This window comes from Protobothrops mucrosquamatus, unplaced genomic scaffold (assembly GCF_001527695.2).
Source record: "Protobothrops mucrosquamatus isolate PMUCROS unplaced genomic scaffold, P.Mucros_1.0 scaffold477, whole genome shotgun sequence".
NCBI classification, from domain to species: Eukaryota; Metazoa; Chordata; class Lepidosauria; order Squamata; family Viperidae; genus Protobothrops; species Protobothrops mucrosquamatus.
The window spans coordinates 617,202-635,536 of NW_015386797.1; the positions used below are offsets into that span (position 1 = coordinate 617,202).

General features: G+C 38.1%; 1 protein-coding gene across 1 annotated transcript in view; it reads right to left on the minus strand.

Annotated features, from left to right (window-relative positions):
* Positions 1–18,335, minus strand: part of LOC107288078 (transducin-like enhancer protein 4) — a 165,023-nt gene that overhangs the window by 54,772 nt on the left and 91,916 nt on the right. Inside the window, exons 7-8 of the mRNA XM_015816652.1 lie at positions 16,083–16,284; positions 14,689–14,705 (exon numbers count right to left, since the gene is read on the minus strand). Coding sequence (XP_015672138.1) covers positions 14,689–14,705; positions 16,083–16,284 — 219 coding nt within the window. The remainder of the gene's footprint in view (positions 1–14,688; positions 14,706–16,082; positions 16,285–18,335) is intronic.

Genomic DNA, 18,335 nt, shown 5'->3' on the forward strand with positions numbered 1-18,335 from the left:
CTTATTTCTGCATTTTTGGCTATTTCCTTCCTTCCTTCCTTCCTTATACATTAGTTTGCATTAGCTTTTATCTTCCTTTTTAACAATTTCAATAAAATCATTTTAAAAAAAACAACAACCCTGCAAATTAGGTTGAGTTGGGAGGCAGTGAGTGGTTCACAGTTACTTGTGATCTTCCATGGCTCAGAGGTGGCTCGAAACCTCTCCAAGCTTTAACGGAGTGTTTGAAACACTACAACACATTGCCTCTGTAAGTGAAACAGAATATTACATGAATATGTGAAAAATAAATGTGAAACTGATCCTGTCTCATAAATACTGATGAATATTCTATGTATGTTAAGCATTGATAAGTAAACATCCCCCCCCCCCTCACCTCCACTCATGTACTAAGGCTATTTCAAGAGGATTTCTCTGGGTGCCTCTATTCTCTAAAGGCAGCTGACAACCAGTGGGGAAACCTTGTTGACTGTATCTTCTCCTTTTGGAATGTTTCCCCAGGAGACCCCTTGCTATTCATTCTCATGTCCTTTTTGATAAACAGATTTGAGTTTGGGTGAAAAAAATCCTATTCTCTCTCTAAACATCAGCCGATCCTCCTGAATTATTCCCCTCTCTTTCTCTTTTACACACATGCACACATGCACACACAAACTCATACACATTTTAATGCACTGTTTTAATTACGTGGTTGCTCTTCGTCTTCTGCTTTTATTGTTATCCAGTGGGTTTTTGGTCTATTAGCAACGCTGACTGCAAAGCTAGTGGAACACAAGAATATAAAAACAAAAGTAGATAGCATTCCAGACATTTATTTACATAATAAAGGTGTACCCCAACCTCTGCTGAAGTTCTAGGTGAGAAACAATAGTTCAAAAAAATTAATTTGTTAGAAGCAGAGTATAAAAAGGAACAAAGCGGTCAATCAAAGACAGTAATGACAGCAGTATCAACCACCAACAAACAAGATATCCTTCTTAATAAAATCCATTCAGTGCAGCAAGTGAAAATACAAATTAGTTTACAAGCTAAAAATGACTCATGCACTCGCAGTCTTCCTAAACAAACATAAATCATTAATTTGATTCACACCCAATCGTCTCGTGCTTCACTATAGCAAAAATATGAAATAAAAATGCCAACGGAGTTACATCAGATGGTGTAATTATAACAGTTTACATTAGCAATTATCACATCTATTATCGTCTGTTCTAATAAGTACAGGATATTTTCTTCCACCATTAAAAGAGGTTCATGTTGCCTAATAGATATATATATATATATATAAGGCCAATTTTTAACCCTGATCCAAAGATACTTATTCCAAAGTAAAAATTATTAAGGACAATTTATTCTTATCTTTAACTAAATAGTCTGTAGTATTTGGATACCTGTCATATAATTGAAATTTGATGGCTAATAAAATTTGTAATTTGTAACATTTCCTACAGAAGAAGCCCCGTTGAGTACAGTAGTTCATCTTCCAATTAAACCAGCATTGAGTTTGCATGTGGATAAAAATCTACTGCAGTGGCAATTTCCACTTTTATTTATTCCCCAAACAAAGAATATTCATAGAAAGATATTCCATCTCAAGAGATCCAGACCGCCGAGAGGTAAAATTTCCATCAGTTGATATTTAGATATAAATAGTTAAGGGCTGACTCAATGCAGCACGCATCGCTCAAACACAACTCGGTATTCTTTGATAAGCTTATAGCTCAGAGGAAAGAGAAATACAGAGCAATCTGTTGCCCTCTTAATGCAATTAGCAGATTAAAGCTGTATTTCACTTCATTAAGATACTGACTGCATGCAGCATTAACTGATTATATGACGTACGCAGTGTTCCCCCTACAGTCCTCTCAGCGACACAGTGGAAAACAACAAGGGTAAGCCAAGCAGTTTACAAGTGAGCATCTGGTATTGACATTAGGAGCCGAACACAAGATCTATGTTGTAGTGTGCCCAAGGGGTGCCCTGGAAAGATGCACTACATACGAACGCGCAGGCTCATCTGAACAGCTAACTGCTGGCTGATGTCGATCCGCTTTGCAATTACGAAGCGCTGCACTCCAGCTCCAGCAATACTAAAACAATACTCACCATCAGCACCACCATTTCAGCTCTCACATTTAAAGATCTGAGAGGAGACGCCAACATGTGCTCTAATCAAAGGGCAGCGCTCTGTCTTCTGTGTTTCCATCTGGGCTTTTTCCTGGATGTGTCTTTCCTTTCTCTCTCTCCCACCCCCACCCCCACCCCGCCCGACAGAAGTCAAGCAGGGTGGTGGTGGTAAGGTCCAGTAGACTATAGCGTACAACCAAGTGATTATTTCAATTTTCTCCTCAGATTATTCTTTCGTGGTCGTCCAATCAAGCCCATCATGCCTAGATTTACTAGAGAATTTTTTATTCATTTCCCCAATGCAGCAGAAAGTAAGCTAATAACGTCCCACCGAGAGGGCTGTCAGACTAAATCCCTCAACTACTGAAAGCACTGCCTGGATAAATCTCACTTCACTTTCCATTCTGCCAACCACTTAGGGCAGGGCCCAGGGGAACTCTTCAGTTTATCCCTCCTCACGCATTGTCACAAGCGCAAGCCAGAATGGTCCAATCAGGGCCAAGAAAAGAACAAACTAAAAAAGATTAATTCACAGATGTTCATGCATTTCACATACACTGTGCCCTATGGCCCGTTGCTAGGGCAACGGGAGACCACCAGTGTGTGCTTTATTGGCTTTATGAAGTGCGTCTCAGGGACTATAGGCCAAGAAATGCTGCATGATAATAGCAAGGCTTTTCAGAGCCTTGTTTTGTGTTTATCCACATTTAACCCTCAGAGTATTATTAAGCACATTGCTATGCACAGCCATGGTGCACGCACACACACGCACGCACGCACGCACGCATGCACACACACACACATACACACATGCACCAGTCAACATACCCATAAACAGGGTGGGAAAGATAGTCAGTTGCCAAATATAAGATATGTCGACATAATTTCCTGAAGATAAATTTTCATAAGTCCATGATAAAATAAATTTGTATGGGAGTCAATTGCTCCTAATCCTATTTTTTTTAAAAAAGGGGAGGGGAGCCTTCATTCATTCAAATCACTTTTTAAATTAATGTGATCCAAGCTGTCCTCCTGAAAGTGATTTCAAACTCTCCAGTTGCCAGAAACATTTGGTATCCATGATGTTGAACTTTAAGCAGTTGTTTCAAAAGTGTACAGAGTCTCTCTTCCCCCATCAATACCCTAATGCAGTGGCTTTTATCTAGAATCTTCCCTTCCCCCCCCCCTTAATTTGTTTTTTTACACTCAACAGACAAGCAAGGGTTTAGGACTAAAGAGGTTTTGTTAAGGTCTTTTCCCATCTTCCTTGAAGAGGCTAAGGGTTAAAATCACAAATGTCACAAATCCTGGAGCAGCAGCCCCTATCAAGTGTTAATCCCCCCCAAAGGAGAGGGAGGGGGGGAAAGGGGAGAAAAGAGGGCTAGCAGAATGGATCAATAGATTCACAGGAGAAATAACATGCAAAGACAATCATTTCCTGGGAAAGCTAAAGCCTAATGAGAATTTACTCTGCCTCTTTTCAAACAACCAGCTCTTTTGTGGCCAGGGTTTCCTGACTGACAGGAACTCTGGGCCCCTTAATAGGATTTCCATATTATTTCCAACACCTGCCTAGAAGTTATTTGTTTACATTGAAGGAGGCAAGATTCTTAAATCAGACATCTGCTTCTAGTTCAGGCATATCTTAGGAAGCCATCTAGAAAGCAGCTTTGTTACCATGGTGACATTTTTATTTTCTACCCTTTAGTTGGCTGGAAAAAAAAATCCATTAGCATTTCCATTTTTATTTTGTTCTTCAAAAGGCCAAATGTTGCTTAGGAAAATATAGTACTTCAAAAATTGCCAGAAGCAATGGGTCACCCAAGATGTGTTTGTTTAGCCTAATTAAAAGAATTAGGCATGAAAAACTGAAGAGGAAATAATTTAATTCCTTCTTATCAGATTTTTCCAAATGGCAAACATTTAGAGCCCACTATTTCTCTCCACTATTTGAATTAATTAGGGATACATTGGTTTTCCAGAATTGCAAAAGTTAAAATGACTTTTCTGAATCTACCATTCACAAAACAAAGGATTCTACCTCCCATGAGGTAACAGATATTTATGGAGGAAAGCATATCTGTATTGAAACATTCTTTATATGGATGAAGAAGACATGGCCTTACTAAATGCGGCCATTCCTGGTAGAATTCACTGCAGGAATAATAAAAATATCAATGGGGTCCTTGGTGCTCTCTGAGCTTGGTGGTTTTCTTGCAGATGTTTCATTACCAAACTAGGAAAAGTCACCAGAACTGATGATGTTACCTAGTTTGGTAATGAAATCTCTGCAATTAAACCACCAAGCTCAGAGAGCACCAAGAATCCCCAAAGTTCAACCATGAGCAATAAATATTTTCTTCCAGCAGTACAAAATAGCTGTGTTGATGGATACGAGCCACAGGTTCTCCTTTTAATAAAATTTTAATATTTTAATATCATGGATAGCAAGTCCATGCTCACCCTTAGAAACAAGACCAGCCCATCAACCACTACAAATTTCTAATTCCCCATAATAGAGTACATGAGTGTGCTCAAAGTAGACAGCAGAGATCTTTCAAGGAAAAGGCCTTATGGTTCAATGGTAGGTACATATGCTTTATATGTACAAGTTCCCAGACTCAGTGTAAGTCCCTCCAGGAAAAGATGGGAAACATTCCTGTCTAAAACTCTGGAGAGATGTTTCTCATCACTGTCAATGGTTCTGAGCGAGAAAGATCAATACTCAGTTGTGATGTAAGTACAGTCTAAGCAACTGCCCCAGGTTCCTTGAAGTCAAAGCACAGAAGAACATTATGGCAAACTACTTCTAAATATTTGCCAATAAATTTACTTGGACATTTCCATAATATCATGAGTAATCTAGATTGACTCCAAAGTGACTTACTGATTAATTATAAAATTAATATATGAAAGAGAAAAAAGAAACTGCTTTAAAATTTGCCAAACAACAAAACCTATTTCCTTGGACCAGAGTAAAAATTATTTATACTGCATTTGCATTGGAATATAACTATCCTCTGTTCATAAACTTTTTTATGTGTGAATAAGATGCAGCACTTTTCAATATTACAACATAAAAGCTAATTGTGATAGTAAAACTATATGACAGTTTGGGTAATCTCAAGACACAGTTCAGTAGTTTCTTTCCCCTTTTTTCTTAGAAATAAATATTAGGAGGTAGAAAACTTTGAACTGGGCAACAACTTACCCATTTTTAAAACAACTGTTTTATTCAATAAATCACATCTTATGCTCACCTGAGTGATATAATTCTGCTCAGTATATAGATGTGGGTTCACATTATTAAATGATTCTTACATTACACAAGAAGGATTTCCTACATATGAAAAGTTATGTCAGTCAAGTAGACCTACTGTGCTCTTCACTAGATTTCTGTGGAGAGGATCATTCAGTAATGAGAACCCACATCCAGACTGGGTTCATACATTACCGTAAGCTATAGTTTGCTTAATCATAGAATAAACCAGAAATAGCCAGATTCATGCATCAACCTAGGTCATAAACTATGGTATAGAAAATAAAGTGGGCTAGATTCACACAACATACAAATCCAAACCAAAACATTATACTGTGGTTTACCATGATGTATGAAAAAATAACAGTTGGAAGTACTGGAAGCCCAAAAACAAATTTACACACATTTCAGTCACTCACAGCCAATATCACATTCTGTTCCTAATGAACATATTTGACGGGTCTATTAAATATTGGAATTTAAGGCCTTTTAAGATGTTCTGGGTAACTAGAACATCTGTACTCTGGGCTCCAATGTCCCTATTCTAAATAATTAATTGACTTAAGTATATAGTAAAATGTCATTCTAGAGTATATGTTGTTAGCCTTAAATAATATTCCATGCTTACTTAATATGCATAAAACAGCATCAATATACAACAAACACCATAAGAAACACATGTAGAGAAACACAAATCATGTGGGGGTGGAAAGGTCAACGTATGATATTTATCAGAGTATAAATTAAATCATAATTTAAATACATACGTATATGTCTCTGTGTGGATATTATTGCATAGATAGGCATACAATATTAAGTCAACAGGAAAACACATTTTGAAGAAAAATGCAGTGTTAGTCATTTAAGACAAACTAATATAAAAACTAAAGCTTTGCTAATTAATATTTGTTACACTTCGGTGCTTAGTAGATGAGATGCTGAACAAGCCAGCTTGTCTCACCCAATCACGTTATCAGTCCACTCAAGTTTCATCATCAGAGAATTGGCTGAGCCCCATAGATATTCATTCATCTGCTTCACAATCATATTACAGATATTAGAGCACCTGTAACATTCCCCACAGTCTATATGCCCCAAGGCAGGTATCAATTAATGCCAAACAACATGTTGTACTGCAAGATCAGAATGAACTGTAATAAAAATAAACCCTAATTATTTTGCAGGAAAGGGATCGCTGAGTCTCTTTGCAAAATAATCTCTTGGAAAAATCAGTCCTAAATTCATGTCATCTTTTGAGTTTGAGTAAATAGTAGCCTCCTGATAAATTATGTGGTTCCTTTCATTGTGGTTTCTGACCATCTGCCATATTTCTAAATGGAGAGCAAGACAATCACTACACTCCTGGGCTCTTAAAATAATCTCTTCTAATTACACAGCACAATTTTTCCAGCACTCTTGTTTTCCTGATCTGATCATCAGAACTACTACTTCAAGCTATGTTGAGCAGGAGACCAACAGAGCTAATCCCTACAAGTCCTGTGAGACCAGATTCAATTCCCACTATTTCTTCATACAAAGAAAAATAGCAGGGTTTATGCCATTTTAGCTCTTTTGGATTAACAACAAATACATCTGTATTTCAAATTGTTAAATGGTACACTATGGAAACTAGTGCATCTCTACAGAATTCAAGGCACTATTTTCACGTTTTCATTCAGCTGCATCACAAGAAATAGGTTAGATTTACAGTAGGCCTAGACTATTTTATGTCGCCTTGTTCAGTCTCTCAACAGCATCACAAATCCTCACAAAATATATGGCTACAGTTTCTTATTTCTGTCTGAAAGACAAATAAGACAAAAGGCATTCGTAGATGAATAGCTTTCAGTTGCTCTGTCCTAAAGTGCCTTGCTAAAAAAAAATCTCCCATAATATTTTATCCTATCAGGAATTTCTTTGGCTGTGAGACAACCTTTGCAAATCTTCCCTTCACCCATCAAGGTTGCTACAGTTTATTGGAGCACAGATAGATTTGATCCCCACAATTTTCCTCCATTCAAGTAGGCTCTTGTTCTTGCAACCATGGTGTACTGTGTTACTCACATGCATGGCAATTCTCTCTACATACACACTGATATCTGCTACAACTGCAGGATATGCATGCAACAATTTCACCATTAATTGATACAATAGATCTGACAGCACTGTGTTCCTTCTACTGCCAGCAGCTGAATTCATCAGTGGCCAAATCCTCATAACTTGACCAGAGTCGTGCTGCAACTTGTTCAGAAAATAATAAATTTAACTGGTGCCTCTTCCATTAATGCTGCTGAATATTTTACAAAAACCTCCATCATACAAAATAACCATTTATGTTTCAAACACAGGTTGGGATCTAATTAGATGATCCATCTAATGGTCAATGGTTGTAGCATGACATGGAATAAAAAATCCTGTCTAGCAAAATATCTGCAGCTTATTACTGTAGAAAAGGCTTTTTTGATATTCAGAACCATTGTGGGAACCTACCTAGAAGGTTATTATTATTCCAGATAATGCCTATTGTAGGAGATGACCAGGTGGAGCCTAACGGTAGAAACAACGGTTATCATCAGTCTGGAGTCCTTAAGGCCTTGAAAGAGATCTAAGTCCAGCTCCTCTCTTGAAATCCATTGACTCTTATCTGGCATCAATTAGCCTTGACTGTTGGTAGATCAGATTCTAGTGTATGGTTGCATGGAATAAATTTGCAATGCTTTTAAACTCTGTCCTGGCTCCTGTTTTCTTGTGCCTGATACCTATATGATGACTGATGTAGTATTTAAGCAATGGCAAAAAGATATTTCCAAAGTTACTTGGCAAGGCAATCTGATAGCCCTAGTGCCCCTCTTTCTTTAGCATCCTGCAACAGTTTGTAGTTGACTTCTTTAAAAAGTTTCACAGTAGCTGTAGGGTCATGGAAAAATATGTATTTGAACTAAGATGGCTTTAAGGAAGCAGAAATTGAGTGCAGCAAATGTGTTGCACCCTGCTGATGGCCTTCTTGACACAAACATGTTTCCCCCCCAAGAGCTTTTGACAGATTAGTGAGCATACACACACCTCCCTAATTATAACATAAGAGGGAAAGAATGAATGACAAAGTTGACAACCATGTAATAAGGGCAATAGCACCCCTCCAAAATATTAGAACATAAATATAATTGGACAGGTTTCTCCCTTTTGCATACCAGTGAGTAGCTTACCTTAATTATTTCACTCTTACAGTAACACCTAAATTTACATTTTATGAGCTGTTCTAAAATCTGCCCTGCTTAATAATCTGTATCTTCAAGAAAACACTTGAAAGCGTCTCTCACAATTAAACCCAGCCACAACCTTGTATAAATCAAACTTTTGCTACCATATCAAAATGTTACACTGGGGCTGCATAATGTTGCCCACATCCTCATTACATGGTACACTAATTACTACCAGCAGATTCAGAATTTTCTGCACATTAGAGGCTTTTAGAGAAGCTATAAAAAATTTCAGGCACCATTAATTTAAATTTGTATTGAAATTTCCTTTTGACAGATGGCCAAAAATTACTTATTATTTAGAGCACCAGAGCTGCCTGTTTGCACATTAGAAGAGGAAAGGGAAAATTAAAAGCAGGCAGGAAATTTATGTCACGTTCATTACCTGTTAAATGTTAAGGAGCATTATCTTGCATGAATAAATTATTTCATACAAGCACACAGTCTCCAGCTGCTGGCAACTGCCACGTTCTGGCCAATAAAAACCATCTCAAGTCACATAGCAGACAATCATAAAAAGCCTTTCTTAACCAGGAGCCACTTAAGAGAGAACAGATCAATAGAACAAGCAACTAACTGCTACTCTGGGTATTATGGATAACATTTAAAGAAATTAGCAAACTATTTCACCTTGCAAAGCTGGCAACAAGCCCTAGATGCAGAGACAATCCAACTTTGCTACTTGATGGCTGTACAAGACAAACATTTATTTATAGCTCTCATCATCTAATAAATCAGTGGAAAAAGAGTTGTACTTCGCATCTGTCACACTGGATGCCCACCTAATGGTTTAGAAAGGAGGAAACCAAATAATGGCAGGTGAATTAGTCTCATCTACCAAACAATGACATACCTCATTGGTTCATTTCCATTGCCCTTTCTTGACTTTTTGAGCATTGCTGGCCAGCAGGCAAGAGAATTTATACATACTCACAACTTACTCAGCGGTTTGTTAATATGCCTTTCTTAGGTTTAATTTAAAATTATATGTAACCATAAATTCTCAGTTCCTATACTGAAAAAATGAAACTAATACCCCACCAAACGTAGTAGTTCATAATATTTAGCTTTTAAAGAATTTACTGTACAAAGTTTGGTATTTTAATAAAACAGCCTTGCACATCCTGTGATGGAAAAACACATGGAAATAACTACTTGTGATCCAATAGCGGCAATCCTCGACTTACAACCGTTCATTTAGTAACCATTCGAAGTTACAATGGCACTGAAAAAAAGGTGACTTCTGGCTGTTTTTCACACGACCACTACAGCATCCCCGTTGTCACGTGATCAAAACTTGGACAATTGGCAACTGGCAGGTATTTATGACGGTTGCAGTGTCCCAAGGTAATGTGATCGCCTTTTGCGACCTTCTGACCAGCAAAGTCAATGAGGAAGCCAGATTCATTTAACAATCGTGTTACTAATTTAACAACTGCAGCGATTCACTTAACAACTGTGGCCAGAAAGCTTGTAAAATGGGGCAAAATTCACTTAACAAATGTCTCGCTTAGCAACAGAAATTTTGGGCTCAATTGTTGTCATAAGTAGAAGACTACCTGTAAGTACAATAAAAAGCAGTTGTTCAGTTGTATATGATTAGCCGCCTGCTAGTTGCGGTGGCTGACAACTACTGGTTTGGCATTCCTGGGTAACCAGAAAAAAATGGAAGAGCCACTATAAATGGCTGAAAGATGCAGTTTCTTGATTAGTCAAGAGGTTTTAATGTTTATAGACATAACATTAATTGGAATTAGAAGGTTGCACATTCAAAGAAAACTGAAGAGCATATTCAGTATTCCGAAGCAACTGAAAAAATAGCAGACTTTAATCTCATAATACGTATTAAAATAAATTTGGCACACAACAAACATGAAAGATTAACAAAAACATAGCAAAAGCAGTAATAGCAAATTGGTTCATTAATCCAATGCCTTTCTAAATATCAAAAAGCAGACAACCTGGCCGTCTACACTGGGGAAGGAGTTCTAGAGTGAAGCTTCCCAACAAAGAAAGTCTTCAGGCTTGCTACCTCAATTCTACCTTCAGACCTCAAAGGAAAGTGAGGTCTTGCTGGAGGCATTCAACACACGTCACCACAGAAAGGGACAGTTGATAAGATTTATTCTTTACATCAGGGGTCCCCACCCCATAGCCAAGGCCCACTACCGGACTGCGGCCCATTTGGAACCAGGGCACAGACATGGCGAGTGAGCTCGCACACGTGTGTACAGCTTTACTTGCATGGGCCACGGGCAAGCGTGAGTGGCTGCAAATGGAGTTGTGCGCATACATGCACTCGCCTGCTGCTTATGCATAACCATTCCCTCTCTCTCCCCTCCCCCCCACCGCCGGTCCACAACACCAGAAAGGTTGGGGATCACTGCTTTACATCATTCTACTAATTTGCTGGTATTATTTTATATTTGAATTTGAATTTGAATTTTATTATATTTATACCCCGCCCTTCTCCCGGAGGACTCAGGGCGGCTTACAGCCAGTTTAAAAACAACTTAATACAATACAAAATACAAAATTTAAGAAAATGATTAAAAATAAATATTTGAATAGGCCGCTTCTACTAAAATTTAGTTAAAACCAATTTAAAATTATAGAGACTTGGATGAATGTTAGATTTGATTATGTTTCCTAATATCCTTGTTATGATGGTTTGCAGACCATCAGAATCACTGTGAAGAAAGTTAGTATGTTTGTGTTAGGGTGTGTTAAGTTTCTTTTTCCCCAGTGTGGAAGGAAATTTTTAGACATTGTTCCTTGAGAAACTGGTCTATTTGTAGGTTGCTCTCTCTCTCTCTCTCTCTCTCTCTCTCTCTCTCTCTCTCTCTCTCTCTCTCTCCCTCTCCCTCTCCCTCTCCCTCTCCCTCTCCCTCTCCAATCTGCCACTGCTACACATATTGAAAATTGTTGCGGATTGAAAACTGACAGTTCCTATCAGTTTGTAGCTGTTAGGAACCCTGAGGTTAACTGTGGAGTTGACAAGAACAAGGTCAATTCTACTCTATTATAACATAACAAAATAGCCAACAAAACCAGCAAAGGATTGATTTGGGGATCAAGCTTCAGATCTTTCTCATCATATTAAAAAAAAGACAAGACACCCATAAAATATGAAACCATGAAGCCTCTACCAGAGTTAGCAAAAGAAACAGCTTTTAGGTATCTCATTTCTCTATCCTTCATCTGGTTAACCTAAACCTATTTCCCCCATCTGTAAAATACATAATTTCATGATCAACTGAAAGTACATCAGTGGTTTGTACTATGTACAGATAGTCCTCGACTTACAACAGTTCATTTAGTGGCCATTCAAACTTACAATGGCACTGAAAAAAGTGACTTATGATCCTTTTTCACACTTACGAACATTTCAGCATCCCTATGTTCACATGATCAAAATTCAGATGCTTGGAAACTGGTTCATACTTATGACGGTTGCAGTGACCTGGGTCACTGTGATCAGCTTTAGCGACCTTCTGACAAGCAAAGTCAATGGGGAAGCCAGATTCATTTAACAACCAACTTACTAACTTAACAAATGCAATGATTCACTTAACAACTGTGGCAAGACAGGTCGTAAAATGGGGCAAAACTCACTTAGCAAATGTCTCACTTAACAACAGAAATTTGGGGCTCCATTGTGGTCGTTAAGGACTACCTGTATCTGGTATGTACAATAAGTATAGGTACCTGATTAATATCTGTTCTAATGTGCAGAACTGCCTTTTTAAAATGTAATACTGTAGGTGAAGAGCGGGGAGGCGGGCAAAGTTAAACAAGTCATAAGCCTAGAGATGTTACATTCCCACAAACAGTCTAAGTATAACCTTTTGAATTCTGTTGACCTTTATCTGGCGCCAAGTTAGTACTGAACTTTATTTGACTAGATTCCTGTATATATAGGCTTGATGATAAATCTTGTGAACTCCAACTTAATGGATGATTCTTTGTGCTTGACAAATACAATCTGAGAAGTATGAGAAACAATATGAGAACTTTAGAGAAAGTTTGCTGTATTTACAATGGAAACCAGAATTTTCTTCTTCCACCCCCCCCATCCCGATGCTTTTCCCCATACCTTTTCCTTGCTCATACTAAACATATCAATTATTTTTAGGCAACTAAAAACCTTTGCTATCTAGGATTTGTTTACCAACAATATGTCTTCTTGGGAACACTGGCCTACTCACTGTTGATACATATTTTGATTATGTCCAAATGAAATAATAGCTGTCTTACAAAAAAATGCTTGGAACTTCATTAACAGCCAAATAATTAACTCAAGAGATGAGACATTACATCTATATTTGAAGTACTGCTCTGGCTTTCAGTTCTCTGCTCTTTGCTCTTATCGTTCTTATTTTTAAAAAAATTCAGCCAGGCCTTGAGCTTTGCCCAAATTAGGCAGAATATAAATATTAAAACAAGCAAAGGTAGTATTGGCCTTTAAATGCTATAACCCAGGAGTCCCCAACCCCCGGTCCATGGACCGGTACCGGGCCACAGCATGCCAGCAACTGATCTGCACAAACAAGCAAAGCCCCATCCACAGGATGCAGGCAGCATACAAAACCACGCACTCTCCGGTCCGCAGAAAAACTTTCCTCCACGGAACCGGTCCCTGGTGCCCAAAAGATTGGGGACCTCTGCTATAACCTATATGGGTCTGTTATCAATGGAGGCGAGATTGGCTTTTTCCCATCTATGGATCTCCTTCAAAAGAACCAAAATGAAATGTAGAATCCATTCTGGAATGTGCAGTCTGCTCCCAAATGTTGATGGCATAAAATTAATTCATTTTATGCTCTGCCAAAGCTTTTTCTGATGTCCTTATGTCACAGGAGTTGGCGGGTTCATTGGTTTTGTTTAGAAAATAAAGATTTTTAATTTATTTTCTGGCTTAAGTAATTTTACTGTGCTTTGGGCAGATTTTTATTTGTTGCCATATTTTTTGTTCTTTGATTAATGAAATTGTCTTAGTATTTATGCTTTCATATTAGTCGCTATTGAAACTAGTTGGCAGAAGCATTGTTTTAAAAACCCACAGACTTCAGAAATCGCTGAAAAGGATTTTAATATTCCTCTTTACATCACATACAAGCTGAAATGTCCCTGCTTAGCAGTAGATTACTGCCAGATCTAGGATGCATTTCTGACTAAAAATTCCGAAAGGCAGCGTTTTGTATGGGCCTGTTGAAATATAAATAATCTTCCAGATGCCAATGCTAACCCCACTGAAATATGCATTATAAGGTTCATATTATGGGAGTTAAGCCATTTAACAGATAAAAGTCATGCCTTTGATATATTTATTCTCCGCCATTTCAGCCTTCATGGAGACATACACTAGAAATAAGAACTCCTTGGAGATTGATAGGCAGGAAGACTCTGATATGAATCTTATTTACCATGGAACACAAAACATCTCCCAGAAGGATCTTCCTCCTGCTTTATTCCCCAGTAAGTTTCTGACAACAGCAGATTGTATTTTCAAGAATTAGCCAATAACAGCAACCCATCATACATTAATATTTACAATTGTCTACAGAGATTTTCATGTATGGAAGGAATGCAAGCGTAGAAGGAGGTCCAGAGCTGTATAAGCCAACCTGCCCTCAGCTGCAGATGCAGAATGAGGCCACTTTTCTCCCCTGTCTGCACAAGGCTGGAAAATGTTGTCCTCGGGTGAGAACTATACATCTTCATAGGGGTTCTAGAACTCTAGATATGCTAGAGTCCTTTCCCAGTGGAAGGGTTTTCTGTATATCAGCACAAAAGTAGAAGCATCTCCATGCCAACTGACAATGGGAAACCCTTGTGGTGATATGGTACATAACAAGTTCAAAGAGTCCAGCAGTGAATTTCACTTTTATATAGTGTTTTAAAACTGTCTATCCAAGACTAATCAATATGGATATCATCATCTAGTTACCATAATAACTTTTCCTATGCTTTAGTTCAATTGTAATAAATGCACTGCAATTCTTTTAACCCACTCCTTCCATCTGTGAAATAGAATCTTACCTTTATGGAGTCTCTGTCTTCATGCAGAACAGCAGCAGCAACGTGAGCAAATGAGAGAAGGAAAGAAACAGAAATATAAGGTATTTTATACAAGACTGTATATTTCTTCTATGTCCCCACACCTATCCACAACCTTAGTCTCCATTAAAAAATAAATGGCAAAGATATAACCCTTTTTATAAAGTTAATTATTAAGCTAACTTAACTTTAAACCAATGTTTAAAGTTGATTCTATTAATCATAACTGGTTGATCAAGAAAGATGCTATAGCAGTAGACAAAATTAGGGCTGAGCATTTTTTTAGAGAGAATTGTTAACAAGTTGCATCCTTCTTACTTCTGTATTTGAGCTTTATTTCTTAGCACACAGACCTCTTCAATCTTTAATGTTTAATAACAATACCCTTCCAAATTGTCACCTATGTATTATAAAACACCAAAATGTCACAGTTACTTAATTACATACACTGAGATAGATTGGTTTATTTATGATCACATTTTCCCGGCACCTTTCTGCTCCTCCGTTATTTCATAGTAATGGAACTAAAAATGGCTTCTTTTTCATTTAGATAGCTCACAGTTTTTTCTAGTCATTATGATTGTATATTAACTAATCCTATTTCACACATAAACATAATAACTGGCAGTTATTGACCACTTTCTCCTGTAGAAGAAGAATTATTCAAATAAGACTGACCACATCAGTCCTTGCAAAATGAAATCAGTTTGAAAAGATGCCATAGCAGTTTACAGAGACTTTGTATGAAGCTGAATGGAACATGGAACAGTCAATTTGGTTCATAAGATTCTTTGGACAACCCTGATTGAGGTTGGAAACATGGTTCTGATCTCAGAGTGGGAATCCAAAATCAGAGAGAATCCCCCTTCAATGGATAAGATCAGGGCTTTTCAATACAATGGAATCTTAAAGGATTCCTAGCTCTCCCTATTTTCTTTTATGGTCCTACACACTGCAAAAAAAATAATGAACTAGTGTGTGTTGATTGTCTCCTGTTATTAAAATAGACTGGACATTTATAGATAAGAATGCCACTTTTTCTTCAGTTCTACTTACAGACCAACCAAGCTTTAACAGAATCAAGATGCACCCTCTGCTTTTCTCCATTAAATAGGCAGGTCTCTGTCTCAAAACCTAGAGTTTAAAATAGACAAATGGCCTTTCCAAATCTGGATTCTTTTGGCTACGTTGAACTATAGCTCCCATACTTCCCAACTCAGATTGGACAGCAGGACTGCACAAGAAAGTTACAGCAGAAGGAAAGACAAGGGTAGGAAGTAAAAAAGGAAACTCAAGGAACCTGGCGAAAACCTTGTACCTTTTAACAACTGAAGCAACTTTCTCTGAAAAGCTAAAACCGAGAAAACAGGCCTTACCTCTTTGGTGATCACTATCGTGATGCTTCTTTTCATCTTTGATTGGAAGGTGAGACTGTCCCCCAAGGGCACTTGACAAGGCTAGGAGGCCCGCACTGCTGCCAATGGGTGGAATGGTGGGTGGCTGCAATCCGGAAGGATGTGGAGTGAGAGGCACTGGAAGGCCATGTCCATGTGATAAATGTTGGGCCTGGAGTTGCTGCTGCTGTGAAAAATTAAACAGAGTTATTGCATTTGTTCCAAGGAAGAGAACTTTCAGCATGGCTAACTGTGTGCAGGTCCTGGACTCATGCGTCTTCAAGGGCTGTCAACTAATCAATGATCCTGGTTTGCTACAAATTATTCCAACCCTTGAAAAAACCAAAAGGGCAGAAACACGGTGTACATGAGAATAAAGGATGGACGTGACCGATGCTTATAAGCAAAGCTTAACGCAACCCGTTGCCTCAAACAATAACTCTGGCTCGAGTCAGGAGAAGGGGGAGAAGTCACAACATTATTAGCTCTATTATACTGTTTTTCAGGGACTATATCCAAAAGGAAAATAAAACCTTGCCATTTGAAGTGAAACTCCTTCCATCTTTTTCTTCCAGGAGCAGTCTCATAAGGACATTGAAAGTCTAATCAAAATGCACAAGTTGACTATCAAGGCAGCCATTAAGTTTTGCTTTTAATTTATTTATTTATTGAAGGAAAAGAAAAGCTGAAAATTGAGAAAGCAAGCATTAAGCTGTTCTCCCCAGCCAGCCACCCAGCATGCAGCAAGAGTTAATTTGAAAAAAAGGAAACCTGAATTAACAATCCAGAAAAGGAAACTGGTAGAAGCCACCGTTTAAAGTCCTTTAAGTGTCCTCAGTGGTACTTGAGCAAATTACTAAAGAAAATCTAATGTAGCAAGGCTTGGGTCCTCCTGTAGGCTTGCTCAATAATGCTGAAATAATTGGGCACTCTGTGCACGTTTAGTGATGCTCGAATGAAAAGCTAGAGGCCTGCCCTTGTACTCTTCTCTAGCTGCTGACTCTGTGTTGTGACAGGTTTATTTGAGTGGGACTGCAATGCATGCACCAGTAGCTGCGCTGACAAGAGTTTAAAGTCATTTTTACCAGTACACTGGCAACACATAGAGAAAGCCCTTGAGAGGTTAGAATTGGGAGTGCTTGACCTCAGTCCAAGCTGCTTCAAGCTCTCTGCTGTACTAACCATTGTGGCCTAGATGGTTTGTTGATGTCGCTGCTGAAGGAGAGGAGGGTGGGAGGAAGGGAAGGAAGGTGGGTGGAGGGAGGGTTTATGTCACGCACTCAATCTCCCCGAACAGGGAACGCTTTCACTTCACACTTGCATCTACAATCATTTGCAAGATGACTTTTAAAAAAATCGGCTTTCGCTTTCCCAAACCATGCTGTTTAAACAAATGAAGCCTCATTTTGCTATCTTCTTCTTCCTTCCTGTTTCAAGGCTGTTTTCAAAGGAGGGAGAGCCAACAACTGTCTTGCTATACATTAAAAAAAAAATACACCCACTCCTTCACTTCAAAACTCTCCCTATTTTCTCCACTTGTTCATTTTTCTCCTGCCCTTCAAATTCATAACTGGAAAGAAGGGCATTTAATTGGACCCTTCTTTTGTCTGGAGTTTTTTTAAAAAAAATCCTCATAATTGGGTTTACAATTTGCCAAGCCAACATGATTCTAAAGTTTTGGAAAGATTAATCAGTGCTTAGCTTTTGTTTAAATGAAAACGTATGTTTTAGCCAAAGAAATAAATTCAAGTCAAATTTTCTAAAGTTAGCCAACAGTGGGCATCTGTTCAAATTAATATTAAATCTTAAAACACCAGCAGAATTACCAGGCCAACATTTCAAAGATATGAATTTAAGTATTTAATTTAAGCATTTCTGCTCCATTAAATCAGCTTGTCCTACTATCAATGCAAGCAGTACATTCCACTCTCCTCTGCTCTAGTCAATAACGCATAAATATTATATTGGGTTTTTCCAAGCTGTACTTAATTCCACTCCAACGGCGGTTTTTCCGTATCTATTGACTAAAGAATTTCACCTTATTCTTCCCATAATTCATCACTGTTCCATTTTGATGAACTGATCATAATCGCCATCATTAGGAACCTTTTGATTGTCTCCCCTATCCCTCTGCTCATCTACAAGATAATTAAACGGTTTATAGTTGTCTTGTAAAGTATGTCTGAAACGAAGGCAATCATTTATGGCTTTATTTCCTGGAATCAAATTATTTAA